This window comes from Podarcis muralis, chromosome 17 (genome assembly GCF_964188315.1).
Source record: "Podarcis muralis chromosome 17, rPodMur119.hap1.1, whole genome shotgun sequence".
Lineage (NCBI taxonomy): Eukaryota > Metazoa > Chordata > Lepidosauria > Squamata > Lacertidae > Podarcis > Podarcis muralis.
The window spans coordinates 8,266,057-8,279,858 of NC_135671.1; the positions used below are offsets into that span (position 1 = coordinate 8,266,057).

Sequence of the window (13,802 nt, forward strand, 5' to 3'; positions counted from 1 at the left end):
ACTAGCGGGAAGGTAAACGGCATTCCGTGTGCTGCGCTGGCTCGCCAGATGCAGCTTGTCACGCTGGCCACGTGACCCGGAAGTGTCTGCGGACAGCGCTGGCCCCTGGCCTATAGAGTGAGATGGGCGCACAACCCTAGAGTCTGTCAAGACTGGCCCGTATGGGCAGGGGTACCTTTACCTTTACCTTTAGTGGTTCAGCCAGTCCAGGAAGCTGGCCAAGCCTTTCAACATGCCCCTATGGAGGCTAGCTGTGCCCAAATAATTATACCATTGTGGATGCTAGACTTCTTACCTTGGTCAGCCCAGTAGACCTTGGTGCCATAGTCTACTATTGTTAAACCCACTGGAGTCTGTGACGTCGCCCAGAGAACGTTCCTCCTGCTCCCATCCATGGAAGAACATTCTATTACAGGACCAAGGGTGCTGTGTTCGTTACCGGAGTCGACAAAGCACATAGCCACAGTTGGGGGATGCAGAACTACAGAAGTTGGATGGGACAGCCCATCGCTGATCAGAACAAGTGTGTATCTCCCATCTGAAGTTGCTACTTGGATTGATGGGTGCTTGCTGTCAATCCAGTAGATGTTGCCACTCAGCCAGTCAAGAGCTAGTGAGATCACGGTGCCCTTGACCGGCAGGACTTCCTTCAGTGCAACTCTCCCGGCATCCTTCATAGCTAGGACCTTTATGACGCCACCTTCAGACTCCGAGAAGTAAAGTGCATTGTCACGTACAGAGTAGTCTACTGCTGCCAAGTGGTTGATGCTTGTCATGGGGAGGGTGCTGTGGACAGGGGCCAGCTGCCCCGAAACGGAGCGCAGTTTCTTTAGATAGACCTAGGATTTTAAGACAGCATTAGAGACATTTATATGGTTTTGGAAGGCAACAAGAGGGCGTTCCATTTGAAGCTTCAGCGGAGAAATTCTGCCAAGGAAACCCTTCTCATATGACCTAAATCTACAGTGGTACCTCGGGTTAAGAACTTAATTTGTTCTGAAGGTCCGTTCTTAACCTGAAACTGTTCTTAACCTGAGGTATACCACTTTAGCTAATGGGGCCTCCTGCTGCCGCCGCGCTGCTGGAGCACGATTTCTGTTCTCATGCTGAAGTAAAGTTCTTAACCTGAGGTAATATTTCTGGGTTAGCAGAGTCTGAGGCATCACGGTCTTCCTCACTTGCGAGAGAAAAGACAATGGACATTTCACAACGGCGACTGCTGCAGGGAAAGAGCTTCAGTAGCGTGCGACCCTGAAGTTTTGGATCCCCTCCAAACTGGTGCCAAAGTTTTGTGCTATTTTTGTGCCACCCCCCAAACTGAGTAATTGATACTCCAACCAGGAGACAAAGGCATTCCCACCCCCAACAAGCCAACATTGTGTGATTCACTCCAAACCGGTGCCAAATTTTGCAACCGTTTCAAACCTTTCGGCACTGCAAACCCTGCTCCCAAAATGAGGAATCGATACTAAAAATTGGGTTCCTAGTTAATGCCGCTGAAGTGAAATGCACTCAAGATCCCACCTTGTCTGATTGGCTCCAAGCAGTGCCAAATTCTCACAGTTGTTTTGCACCGTTTCAGAGCACAAACCCCATGTTTTGCATTGCCCCCTAAAAAGCAGCACAGTAAATGCATTAAAACTGGGAAATATCTCTGCCTAGAGGCTGACTTAACGGCAGTTTGAGCATTTCCGCTGCACCAAACAGCAGAAAACTATTGCATAATGACTGCTCTCCACATCAAATGGAGAGCACCCTTTGCGTGCCAGCGCGCAGCACCCCCAATCCTACGTGACTCCCGGCAAAGCGCTCCTGGACCACCTCCCAAGTGCGGACCAGGTGAGGGTAGGCCAGTGGCGTAGCGTGGGTTGTCAGCACCCGGGGCAAGGCAAGTAATTTGCGCCCCCTAACCAGTGGATTTGCGCCCCCTAACCTGTGGATTTGCCCTAACCCCAGATGTTGCGCCCAGTGCGGCCGGCCCCCCCTGCACCCCCCACGCTACGCCACTGGGGTAGGCTCCAATCTTTAAGCATAAAAGGGGGTGGAGCCTACCTGGGAGCTCTCAGTCGGCTCCAGAGCTTCAGGACTTCATCCTCTGAGAAGATAAGTCTGGGGCCACAGTCTGGGGTGGGGAGCTATGCTTGCCATGCCTTTAACCCCCCACCCAACTCCTGGTGGGGATCCCAGGGTTCCCTGTTAAAGGGGTTGTATTGAGGGGAGTCACTGACCATACGATGAAAGGTTGCCAGTGCACTCCCCTGTGTTGCGGTGAATTAGTGGGCAGGCTCTCTGCTTAAACACACCATATTTTTCGCTCTATAAGATGCACCCGATCATAAGACGCACATAGTTTTAGAGGAGAACTAGGAAAAAAATATTCTCTCCCTCTCTGCACAGCGCCCCTTCAGCGAAGCGGCAGGAGAAACTGAGCCCCTTCCATTTCTCCTCCCACTTCGCTGAAGGGGCGTTGCGCAGAGAGGGAAAGCTGCGCAGCGCCTCTTCAGCGAGGGGAAGCCAGGAGAGCAAGAGGGATCAGTGCGCACCGATCCCTCTCGCTCTCCAGGCTTCAGCGAAAGCAATGCGAAGCCTCTGGAGTTTGTGGCACAGAGCATCACAAAGCTAGCACCACACTTTGGCATCAGTTAAGAGGGGATCCAAAATTTTGAGGTCACACTTTAATGCAACTCATGGAAAGGGAGATGAGATACACAACATTTTTTGTCAAGCAGCCCTGTAAGAGCTCAATCTAGTCCATGTTTACCCAGCAGGGAAACAAATCCTTTCCTTTCCAACTTACCACAAAGGGGGGGAGGACCCCTTGGACTGGAAAACAAAATTCCCTGTTATTATGCAAGGAGTCATTTGCAGCAATACCTGAGTAACAGAGGCTTGTGCAACCAGAAACATGAACGCCGTCTCCTTCAGAGGAACGCAGGTCTTTTCATCGTTTGAAAGCACAAGTCCAGCTGGGCAGCGGCAGCTCCCTCTTTTGTTTGGGTTCAACAGGCACAAGTGGGAACAGCCATTTCCCGCACACGGGTTGGGGGCTCCCGGCTGAAGAACTTCATGCAGGATCTGCAAGCGAATTTCGCCAGATGTTAAAAGCCTTGACAGAGATTGGTGTTTCCAGGGCATCTCTGTCTGTAGCCTGAATCAAGACCGTGCACTGCAACATACACTGTGCTGGGGGAAATCTGCAGTAAAGCCCGTCTGCGCTGTGTGGGTGGGTTGGGGAAAGGAAAAGCATTTCCCATTTAATCTCAAGCTTGTGGCAGTTGTCATGAAGTGGGGGAAAAGGTACCTTCCGCCCTCCATTTGGCAAAGGATGAGGCCCATGAGCCAAGTATGTAACAGGTCAGTTTCCCTGGCAGTCTGGATTTAGTCTAAACCACAGAGCCTAGGGCTTGCTGATCAGAAGGTTGGCGGTTCGAATCCCTGCGACGGGGTGAGCTCCCGTTGTTCGGTCCCTGCTCCTGCCAACCTAGCAGTTTGAAAGCACGTCAAAGTGCAAGTAGATAAATAGGTACCGCTCCGGCGGGAAGGTAAACGGCATTTCCGTGCACTGCTCTGGTTTGCCAGAAGCGGCTTAGTCATGCTGGCCACATGACCCCGAAGCTGTACGCCGGCTCCCTCGGCCAATAAAGCGAGAGGAGTGCCGCAACCCCAGAGTCGGCCATGACTGGACCTAATGGTCAGGGGTCCCTTTACTCTTTACTCTGCATTTTTGAAGCAGAAGAGCTTGCGTTGATCCCCAGCTACTCAATAACTCTTAACAAACCGCGTCCTTCAGGCCTGCATTATTATTACTATTTCCAATAGACTGTAAGGGCTTTGCCAAGCTAAGTGGAATGCTTACAGCTTCTTTACACAAGTGTGATTCACTTCAGCAGGCAAGTTTGATGCAGCTTTTACTGATGGTTGGCAGTCTGAACCACACTCACACATGGGACTTCCCAAAATGAGTTAACACTAATTAGTGCAGCAACTATACCCACAAGAATAGGGGCATTTGGCCTATACCTTGTTCCTAACCGTGTTTTCCATTCCCCCAGCCGGCCTTGCAGCAAAGCTGTTTTACGTGCTTAATATGATAGCGTGAGAGTTTTGTTCAGAGGGATGCTATGCAAACAAAGTCCCAGCAGAACCCAGTTTCAGTTATTCTTCAATGCTTTGCAAGGAGATACACTCTTGGCTCAACCGACTGGACCCCTACAAAGAGTTAAAGGCAGTACCTTAAGTCCATATGGTTGCCCATGACGCTTGATAAGGACGGATCTATTCTTTCCAGTCCTTTTGTGTAGTCTCTGTACTGTCCTTGTCTTCAGCTCAGACCAATAACCGTAATCCTCAAAGACAGCCACTGCAAAGGGACTATGAATTTCAGTCAGCTCAAACACCTAGCAGAGGGGAAATGAAGTGTTGATGTCAGGATACTTATCCCAGTTTGACCTAGATCTTATGTTCAACAAAGATTTGGAAGGAAGTTTTTAAATGAGCATTGTTCCCCCAACTTTTGTCTTTGTCACTTCTGGGTCAAATGCAAGATTTTGTATCCATATAGAATTCTATCAAGATTTACTGAGAGCAAAGATGGATTGTTACAATGCAAGCAGGAGCAGTTCCCGCTTTCAAAGGAAAAAAGAAGCCTCAGCTCTTGAATATATAAGCTTACCTGAGTTTGGTCCACAGCTGGAAGCAGGCATTTATTTGATATTAATTTAACTTGCGTACTGCTTTATATTTCAAGAAATCTATAAAGTGGGTTACGTCAACTGTACTACCAACATTTCTAAAGTACCACATTTAAGTAACGTAAGAACTAAATCTCTAAATACGCCTGAGTAAAATAAAAAACAAAGGTAAATCTTACACAAAATGAAAATACATCAATGTACAGTATAATTATATACATCTGAATCAATGAAATTTATCACAACAGATTATATGCATACATATAACTGACCCAGAACAAAGTGGCAGTTAAATTTCAGGCTGGAAGTTTGAAAGAATAGTGGAGTCAGATAAAAGGATGGTTTTTCTTTACTGATATTGTGAATGAACTTGAGTCAAGAACAAAGAAAGTGGATTTTAAAGCAGTATACCTACTTTGGAGTCGCCATGTATACATATACATACACACACACACACATATATATATATATATATATATATATATATATATATATATATATATATATGGGACGTGGGTGGTGCTGTGGGTTAAACCACAGAGCCTAGGGCTTACCGATCAGAAGGTCGGCAGTTCGAATCCCTGCAACGGGGTGAGCTCCCATTGCTCGGTCCCTGCTCCTGCCAACCTAGCAGTTCAAAATCACGTCAAAGTGCAAGTAGATAAATAGGTACCGCTCCGGCGGGAAGGTAAACGGCGTTTCCGTGCGCTGCTCTGGTTCACCAGAAGTGGCTTAGTCATGCTGGCCACATGACCTGGAAGCTGTACGCCGGCTCCCTCGGCCAATAAAGCGAGATGAGCGTCCCAACCCCAGAGTCGGCCACAATTGGACCTAATGGTCAGGGGTCCCTTTACCTTTACTTTACACACACACGTGTGTGTGTGTGTGTGTGTGTGTGTGAGAGAGAGAGAGAGAGAGAGAGGGAGATATCACATGATTATTATAAAAAAGCATTTTCGCATGCAATAACACATTTGGCAATCACTCCATCCACACATCAGGAATGCTTATAAGGTATGTGGTACCTTCATACCACTGCCATCCAAGTAGGCCGACCCAATATAGTGAAACTTGTCATCAGACCAGAAGATTTTCCAGCTCAAGAGGTCAAGGGTTATGCTGGTGGGCCAGCCAAGCCCATCAAGCAGTACCGATCTGCTGCTTCCATCCATACCAGCTTGCTCTATTTTGGAGTCATCCCCTATTGCAGACCAATACATTAACCTAAGGAAGAGAAGGTGAATGTTAAGATACTTTTGCAGGGCAGAGAAACTGAATGGACTTCAGTTTTCACACACTACCGATACAATGCTTGTTGGAAAGAAAAGGTTCGCAAGCCTAAATTCCATTTTAGTCTGCAGATTTCAATTGCCATTTCCCCATTTATCCCCTTTTGAGAATCGCACATCTCTTATCGTAGCCAGAGCCTACTTTCAGCCAGGTCATGAATCCCTATGACCAGAGCAGGAGCTCAGATCAAAAATTCTGCAAATGATAAGTGTGCATTGTCCTTTGCACGTAGGTTGACCCCTAGCACACGAGGATGAAAAGCTGGTCTTCCGTGGAGTTTAGAGTTCCAGTTCAGACTCTTTCTTTTTAACCCGCATGGCTTATATGCATGGATCATCCCCAATAAGGTCAGCGGAGGAGTTGCCATCAGTCCCATTTTGTGGCAATCTTTTTTTTTACGTTTTGATTGGTCAAGCTTGCCAAGCCTATTTGAAAAGTTTTTGTATGTGGTGGGCAGGCACAGCGATATAATGTGCACCTTTGCTCTTTTTTATTTTAAAGCTTAGGCTAGACACAGGTGGCGCTGTGGGTTAAACCACAGAGCCTAGGACTTGCCGATCAGAAGGTCGGTGGTTCGAATCCCCGCGACGGGGTGAGCTCTCGTTGCTCAGTCCCTGCTCTTGACAACCTAGCAGTTTGAAAGCGCGTCAGAGTGCAAGTAGATAAATAGGTACTGCTCTGGCGGGAAGGTAAACAGTGTTTCCATGCACTGCTCTGGTTCGCCAGAAGTGGCTTAGTCATGCTGGCCACGAGTGGACCTAATGGTCAGGGGTCCCTTTACCTTTAGCGTTGAAAAGAAGCTAAGATCAAGAGCCAAGACTAGAATGGCAGACCAGCAACGCTTCTCACAGTAATTAGAATGGCATGTGTGGCTTTTCGGTGGCCTGTATCTGGCACATGCAGCAGACTACATGCTACCTTGGTTCCCAAACGCCTTGGTATTCAACCACCTTGGTTCCCAAACGCCAAAAACCTGGAAGTAAATGTTCCGGTTTTCGAACGTTTTTTGGAAGCCAGACGTCCGAAGTGAGTGTCGGCTATTGTTTCCGGGGCGCCTGCACCAATCAGAAGCTGCACCTTGGTTTTTGAACATTTCAGAAGTCAAACGGATTTCCAGAATGAATTGAGTTTGGTGCTTTTGTTTTTGCGATATTATTTTGTTATTTTTGAGGCTTTTTCGGTTAATTTGTTTTTGTGACTGTGTGGAACCCAGTTCAGCTACTGATTGATTGATTGTGTGACTGAAGAAATGGATAAAAGCCCCCCATCCAAACAAGGACTATCATCAGTGCAGTTAAGAAAAAAAAAATAAATTTTATCATCTACAATCCTGTCTTATTTATAGTACAGTACATTGATTTTTGCTTTCGTTTTGTGGATCGACGGTCTCGTTAGATAGTAAAATTCATGATAAATTGCTGTTTTAGGGGTTGTTTTTAAAAGTCTGGAACAGATTAATCCGTTTTGCATTACTTTCGATGGGAAAGTGCGCCTTGGTTTTGGAACGGACTTCTGGAACGGATTAAGTTTGAGAACCAAGGTACCACTGTATTCCACTTAGAAGCCCAACCCTCTTGGAAGCAATGTTCATAAAATACAGAGACTCTGAAAGTCTTACCCATCCAACGGGTGGAGTGCGAGTGACCGAGGCTGATCCAGGTCTTCCAGAACCACAGTGTACTCTGGAGTTCCTCTCCATTTGCCATTTAGCTGTGTAGCCAAGATCTGTCCTGCCATCCCATCTGTCCAGTAAAGATTTCTTCCTACCCAGTCTACTGCTATGCAATCCGATTTGATTCCTGGAGTCATGGAGGGGGGGGGGATAAAATGAGTGCACTCCACCGACATGCAGGAACGTAACTCCCCATGCAAATTGGTCATTGCCTGTATTTACTCTAGCAGGTGCCAAACTTGCTGTGTTAAAATCACCTAGGCTGTTAGAAAAGACAGGTGTAGCTACCTGCAATGACTTTCTGCAGCATTTCATGGATTGCGCAATTTTCATTTGTGCTCCAAAGCACCTTGCAAATACTGGTGGCCTGGACAAGTGGTTGCTCTTGAATTAGTCCAGGAAGCTTCTTCTGGAGCAGGGGATTTGTGCCAAATTCAGTTTATTATTACAGTGGTATCTCGGGTTACATACGCTTCAGGTTACAGACTCTGCTAACCCAGAAATTGTTATGTATTGAAGTTCTCACCCTGGCCACCAGGGGTATCATGTATGTAGTTTTCACTCAGGTCCAGGTCAGTTACTTTAGGCGGGAAACCCTGGGTTGTTGTTGCTACAATGTTGATAGCTGGCTGCCTATAAAAGCAGGCCGGCTGAGCTGTTTGCTGTTCAGTTCTGTTCCAGCTTACAAATAAAGAGCTGCTTTGGAGAAATCGCTGCGTTGTCTGCAATGCCTACCCACTATTTAACAGAAATAGTGCTTTAGGTTAAGAACTTTGCTTCAGGATGAGAACAGAAATCGTGCTCTGGCTGCGCGGCAGCAGCGGGAGGCCCCATTAGCTAAAGTGGTGCTTCAGGTTAAGAACAGTTTCAGGTTAAGAACGGACCTCCGGAACGAATTAAGTACTTAACCCAAGGTACCACTGTATTTTACATTCAACAAGTAGGAAGTTTCATCAGAGACTTTCAGCATAGTTCAAAGTAAGTAGTTTGCTCCCAAGTCAGATGCCCGAACCTAAACCAAAAGACCCACCTTTAACTAGAGTCCCCCTTTCCTTGTTTCTCATGTTCATCCACTTAATACTTTCTGCATTGAGGTCCATCCAGAAGATTTTCTGTTCTGCCAAGTCATAGTCGATAGAAAAGATAATAAAGTCCTTCTCAGTGGTCAATATAACATCTTCTTTCAGGCTTCTTAATCCATATAGGATCAAATTGAACTGAACTGCAACAAGCAACTTCGGCTCAGAGCCTGCAGGAAAGAGAAGTGGTTACACATTGCAGTTTTTTTAAGTTACTGCTGCACTTAACATTACTCCCCACATTTGTATTTGGGTGAAAAGTAATACATGGCAAGTTACGCCAGCTTTCTTTTCAATTGTTTGCAGCGTCAGTCTTTGCAAAGCAATGCTGCTTTTCGAAGCAGCAGAATTCTAGGTGCTAAGTCGGGAGTCCTTGCCCAACTAACAACTCTATTAGAGCTGCCCATCACTTTTCCAGCACCATGCAGGACAATACAGAGGCTTAGTTTCTACAGCTTCCTAGCCCCAAGTCTGTGGGTGCATGTGCCTGAAGCCAAATTCTTTTATTCCACTTCAGACAAGCTCAGCTCAAGCCACTGAACCACACAGACATATGCCTACCAGAAGAGGCAAGCTCCACATTTACAGGGCCTTACCAACTACTTTAGGGACGCGGGTGGCGCTGTGGGTTAAACCACAGAGCCTAGGACTTGCCGATCAGAAGGTTGGCGGTTTGAATCCCCGCGACGGGGTGAGCTCCCGTTGCTCGGTCCCTGCTCCTGCCAACCTAGCAGTTTGAAAGCACGTCAAAGTGCAAGTAGATAAGTAGGTACCGCTCCGGCGGGAAGGCAAACAGCATTTCCGTGCACTGCTCTGGTTCGCCAGAAGTGGCTTAGTCATGCTGGCCACATGACCCGGAAGCTGTACGCCGGCTCCCTCGGCCAATAAAGCAAGATGAGCGCCGCAACCCCAGAGTCGGCCATGACTGGACCTAATGATCAGGGGTCCCTTTACTTACCAACTACTTTGCAGGTGTGGCCATCTGGTTCCAGCATGTAGCCAGGGTGGCAAGTGCACATATAGCTTCCCTCTGTGTTGACGCAAGTCTGGCTGCATTTCTCCTCCGACAGCTCTTTACATTCATTGATATCTTTGCAGGAGCGCCTGTCGCTCCTTAGCCGGAATCCTTCGTAGCAAGCACATTTCTGCAAGGAGAAGGTTACGTTAAAAGAAACTTGGGTCTTCATGTTGCAGGCAAGCAGGTCGCTTTTATCATCTTCGTTCAGAGCTTTTATGCTGGAACGCTCATGTATGAAAAGTCGCTGCTGGAGAAAAGTGAAATGATCGTTGCTGCTCAAGACTGATTGGTTGCTTTCTGTGTTCCATTTCTTTCATGGAAAGAGCCTTAGCAAGCTTCGTCCTGGCAGAAGCAGCGGTCAGTTTAGAAGTCACTCAAGGCAGAGCCATGTGGAATGGGTTCTAGTGGGCAGGGGAGGATGTATGAATTCATAGAATCATAGAATCATAGAGTTGGAAGAGACCACAAGGGCCATCGAGTCCAACCCCCTGCCAAGCAGGAAACACCATCAGAGCACTCCTGACATATGGTTGTCAAGCCTCTGCTTAAAGACCTCCAAAGAAGGAGACTCCACCACACTCCTTGGCAGCAAATTCCACTGTCGAACAGCTCTTACTGTCAGGAAGTTCTTCCTAATGTTTAGGTGCAATTCATCCCTCCAGACTCCCAATGTGTGTGAGCTGAGCAGGGTTTCAAAACCCCATCCTTGGCAGCAAAATTAAAAGGAGCTCTGAAGCAAGGTGGATCGCCCTTTTGTACATCGCTTAATGAAGGAGAAGGTGACAGCTTGGGTCCAAAAATATAATTTACTTACTTATATCCTTGCATTGGTTCACAGCAATTGCAGCAGTAAAAGCTATGCAGGTGAAATGCTTATGTTTATAATATAAACAGCTTCAGGCAAGTGCCTAAAGGTGGAGCAAGTGGAGGCATAGCTGCATCTAACGCCGGGCAAAGGAAGAGAGAGAGGGGGGAACAAGAAGTACCGTATTCTTTGCTCTATAAGACTCACTTTTTCCCTCCTAAAAAGTAAGGGGAAATGTGTGTGCGTCTTATGGAGCGAATGCAGGCTGCGCAGCTATCACAGAAGCCAGAACAGCAAGAGGGATTGCTGCTTTCACTGCGCAGCGATCCCTCTTGCTGTTCTGGCTTCTGAGATTCAGAATATGTTTTTTCTTGTTTTCCTCCTCCAAAAACTAAGTGCGTTTTGTGGTCTGGTGCGTCTTATAGAGCAAAAAATACGGTGCTATATGCTCCTCCCTCTCCAGGATACGAGGGTAAATGACATCATACAGTGCCCTGTCTATCAATTGTATTTCTATGGCCTGTGCATTTGCCAAGCAGCAATACAACTCTGAGCATCTTAAAAAGCAGAGACATCACCTTGCCAACAAAGGTCCGTATAGTTAAAGCTATGGTTTTCCCAGTAGTGATGTATGGAAGTGAGAGCTGGACCATAAAGAAGGCTGATCGCCGAAGAATTGATGCTTTTGAATTATGGTGCTGGAGGAGACTCTTGAGAGTCCCATGGACTGCAAGAAGATCAAACCTATCCATTCTTAAGGAAATCAGCCCTGAGTGCTCACTGGAAGGACAGATCCTGAAGCTGAGGCTCCAATACTTTGGCCACCTCAGGAGAAGAGAAGACTCCCTGGAAAAGACCCTGATGTTGGGAAAGATGGAGGGCACAAGGAGAAGGGGACGACAGAGGATGAGATGGTTGGACAGTGTTCTTGAAGCTACCAGCATGAGTTTGACCAAACTGCGGGAGGCAGTGGAAGACAGGAGTGCCTGGCATGCTCTGGTCCATGGGGTCATGAAGAGTCGGACATGACTAAACAACAACAACAATACAACTCTGTGGACGTAGCCCCTTCTCATGCTAACTAGCAAGAATATGCATTGGTTAGGTTTGGCTGCTAATCTCCCACAAGCCCAAAGTGGTAGTATAGTCAACATCCAAGAAGAAGCAAACTTACAGGCCCGCTAGGAGACTTGTAGCAGATCTGGGAGCACGACCGCCGGCATGCAAGAGCACAATTCCTGCCTTCATCGGTCCCACCCTGACAGTCTGGTCTCCCATTGCACACCAGAGTGTAATTAATGCAGGTTTCACCACACTGGAATTCATAGCCCAGGCACTTCCTCGGCTTGCCTGTGTAACAGCAAGAAAAAACTCAAAGACTGTACCAGCATTAAAACATAGAGCAGAAATAAGCGGGTCTTCAGAATTCTTAAGGGGCCAGGCTGTTACAGCAGTAAAACCCGCACGCCTTTTTACCAGCGGATTTTAAAGGCACTGAAGAAGGAGGGCATGCAACTGAGAGTTGAAGAGTTTGGTTTTCCAGTTCCTCATGAGTCTGGTGATAATGGGAGGAAGTGCAGGGGAGAGGGCGGTGAGGATTCAACAGCATTCCCCCATCCCTTTTACACTTTAAAATTGCACCTCCAACCCCACTGGGGCAGGTGTGGACTTTTTTTTTTTAAAGTCTGCTGCTATTGCATGTACTTTGGCTTTCATTTTGCTCATCTGCTAAGGGAATACCGCACAGCAGGGTCAAATCCTGCTCATGTTCTTAAAAGCGAAATGGGTGGCAGTGAAGACTATTGCACTTGCATTGCTGATGAAATTACTGCAGGCTCATTAACAAGCTTGAAGGAATGCCTACTAGGGCAGGTTTGGGGAACCAAATGTTGTACTATAAAGGCCATCGTCCTGGGCCATGTTTGTTTTGGGCTGACAGGGGTTGTAGTTCAGCAACAACTGGAGAGCCAATGGTTCCTCACTCTTGTATTAGAAGTTCTGATCCACTCTAGACCTAGCGCTGGGTGTTGCCATTTCTCCAAAAAGTGGAGAAGCTTTCTATGGAAAGTGCAGGTTGCTCCCTAACACAATGAAGCTGAAAGGCTGTCAAATCCACTCTTCCTTCTGCTATTCTAGACTAGCCTCAAGGTGTTGACTTGAGGATTTCCTCCTCCACACTCGTTTTGATTTCTCCTTTACAGAATGTGATTTCTCTGCTGCTGAACAGCACAAGTAATTTCACCAGCTAAGACTTTTAAAGGCAAGGTATTTTTCTCGTGGCTCTTGAATGGGAGTGCCACATAAGTCCAAAGGGGAGAGCTGCTTGACAGTAAAGACTTTAAGCACCCGCAAAAGCTCTTGCAAGGGAAACGCGAAGAGTACTTACAGGAAGTCTCATCACTCCTGTCTCTGCAGTCTGCCTGCCCATCACAGTACCATAGGTCTGGGATGCACTCGGAACTTCTGCATTGCCACTGGTTGTCACCGCACTTGTGCTCTGGCAAACTGCAGTCCTGCAAGGAGAAGGCATTCAAGCAAAAGGGAACACACACACACACACACACACACACACACACACACACACACACTTTCTCCTTTGCAGTTTTCTTGTGCTGCAGGGATAACTACACAACCTAGAAATGGAGTTTGGAGCACTCAATGGCTGCTATGAATTTGTGCTTGCTTAAAAAGCAACCTCTTTGTTGTCCATGCCCATCACAAATACTGTAACTTTTGGACTAGCCAGGTCCTGTAGAAAACGCATGCGCATGCTTGCATGTAATTGTTACTGCTTTAAAAGAAACAGAATAGCTGTCTCCTGCCCTTAATATATGTTTGTAACTGATCTTTATAAATAGCCGATTTGATGGCACTCTGCATTCCTTGCCAGTTTACACACACACACACACACACCTGTTCATCAGATTCATCTTTGCAGTCCTTATCGCCATCACAGAGCCATTCCTTGAGAATGCACTCTCCACTTTTAGGGCAATTGACTTCATCCGAATGGCAGAAATGTAGTTTTGGGGCTACTGGGCAGCCTACTTCATCTGAGCCATCCTTACAGTCACGGTCTCCATCGCAGTGCAGGGAGTACGACACGCACTGGCCACTTCTGCATTGGAATTCCTGATCAGTGCACTTTGCAGGAACTGCAGGGACAGACAGCAGTGTTTATTGTTTCCAGAAAGCACCCAAGAGATTTCACTCATATAGGATTCATGAACAGTTGAATGCATTCTCC

General features: G+C 47.0%; 1 protein-coding gene across 1 annotated transcript in view; it reads right to left on the reverse strand.

The window, feature by feature from the left end:
• LOC114587982 (low-density lipoprotein receptor-related protein 2-like) overlaps positions 1–13,802 on the reverse strand; it is an 85,990-nt gene that overhangs the window by 8,040 nt on the left and 64,148 nt on the right. Inside the window, exons 18-27 of the mRNA XM_077921620.1 lie at positions 13,469–13,710; positions 12,942–13,068; positions 11,730–11,905; positions 9,691–9,877; positions 8,684–8,902; positions 7,600–7,780; positions 5,717–5,915; positions 4,233–4,397; positions 2,875–3,075; positions 296–839 (exon numbers count right to left, since the gene is read on the reverse strand). Of these exons, the coding sequence (XP_077777746.1) occupies positions 296–839; positions 2,875–3,075; positions 4,233–4,397; positions 5,717–5,915; positions 7,600–7,780; positions 8,684–8,902; positions 9,691–9,877; positions 11,730–11,905; positions 12,942–13,068; positions 13,469–13,710 (2,241 nt within the window). The remainder of the gene's footprint in view (positions 1–295; positions 840–2,874; positions 3,076–4,232; positions 4,398–5,716; positions 5,916–7,599; positions 7,781–8,683; positions 8,903–9,690; positions 9,878–11,729; positions 11,906–12,941; positions 13,069–13,468; positions 13,711–13,802) is intronic.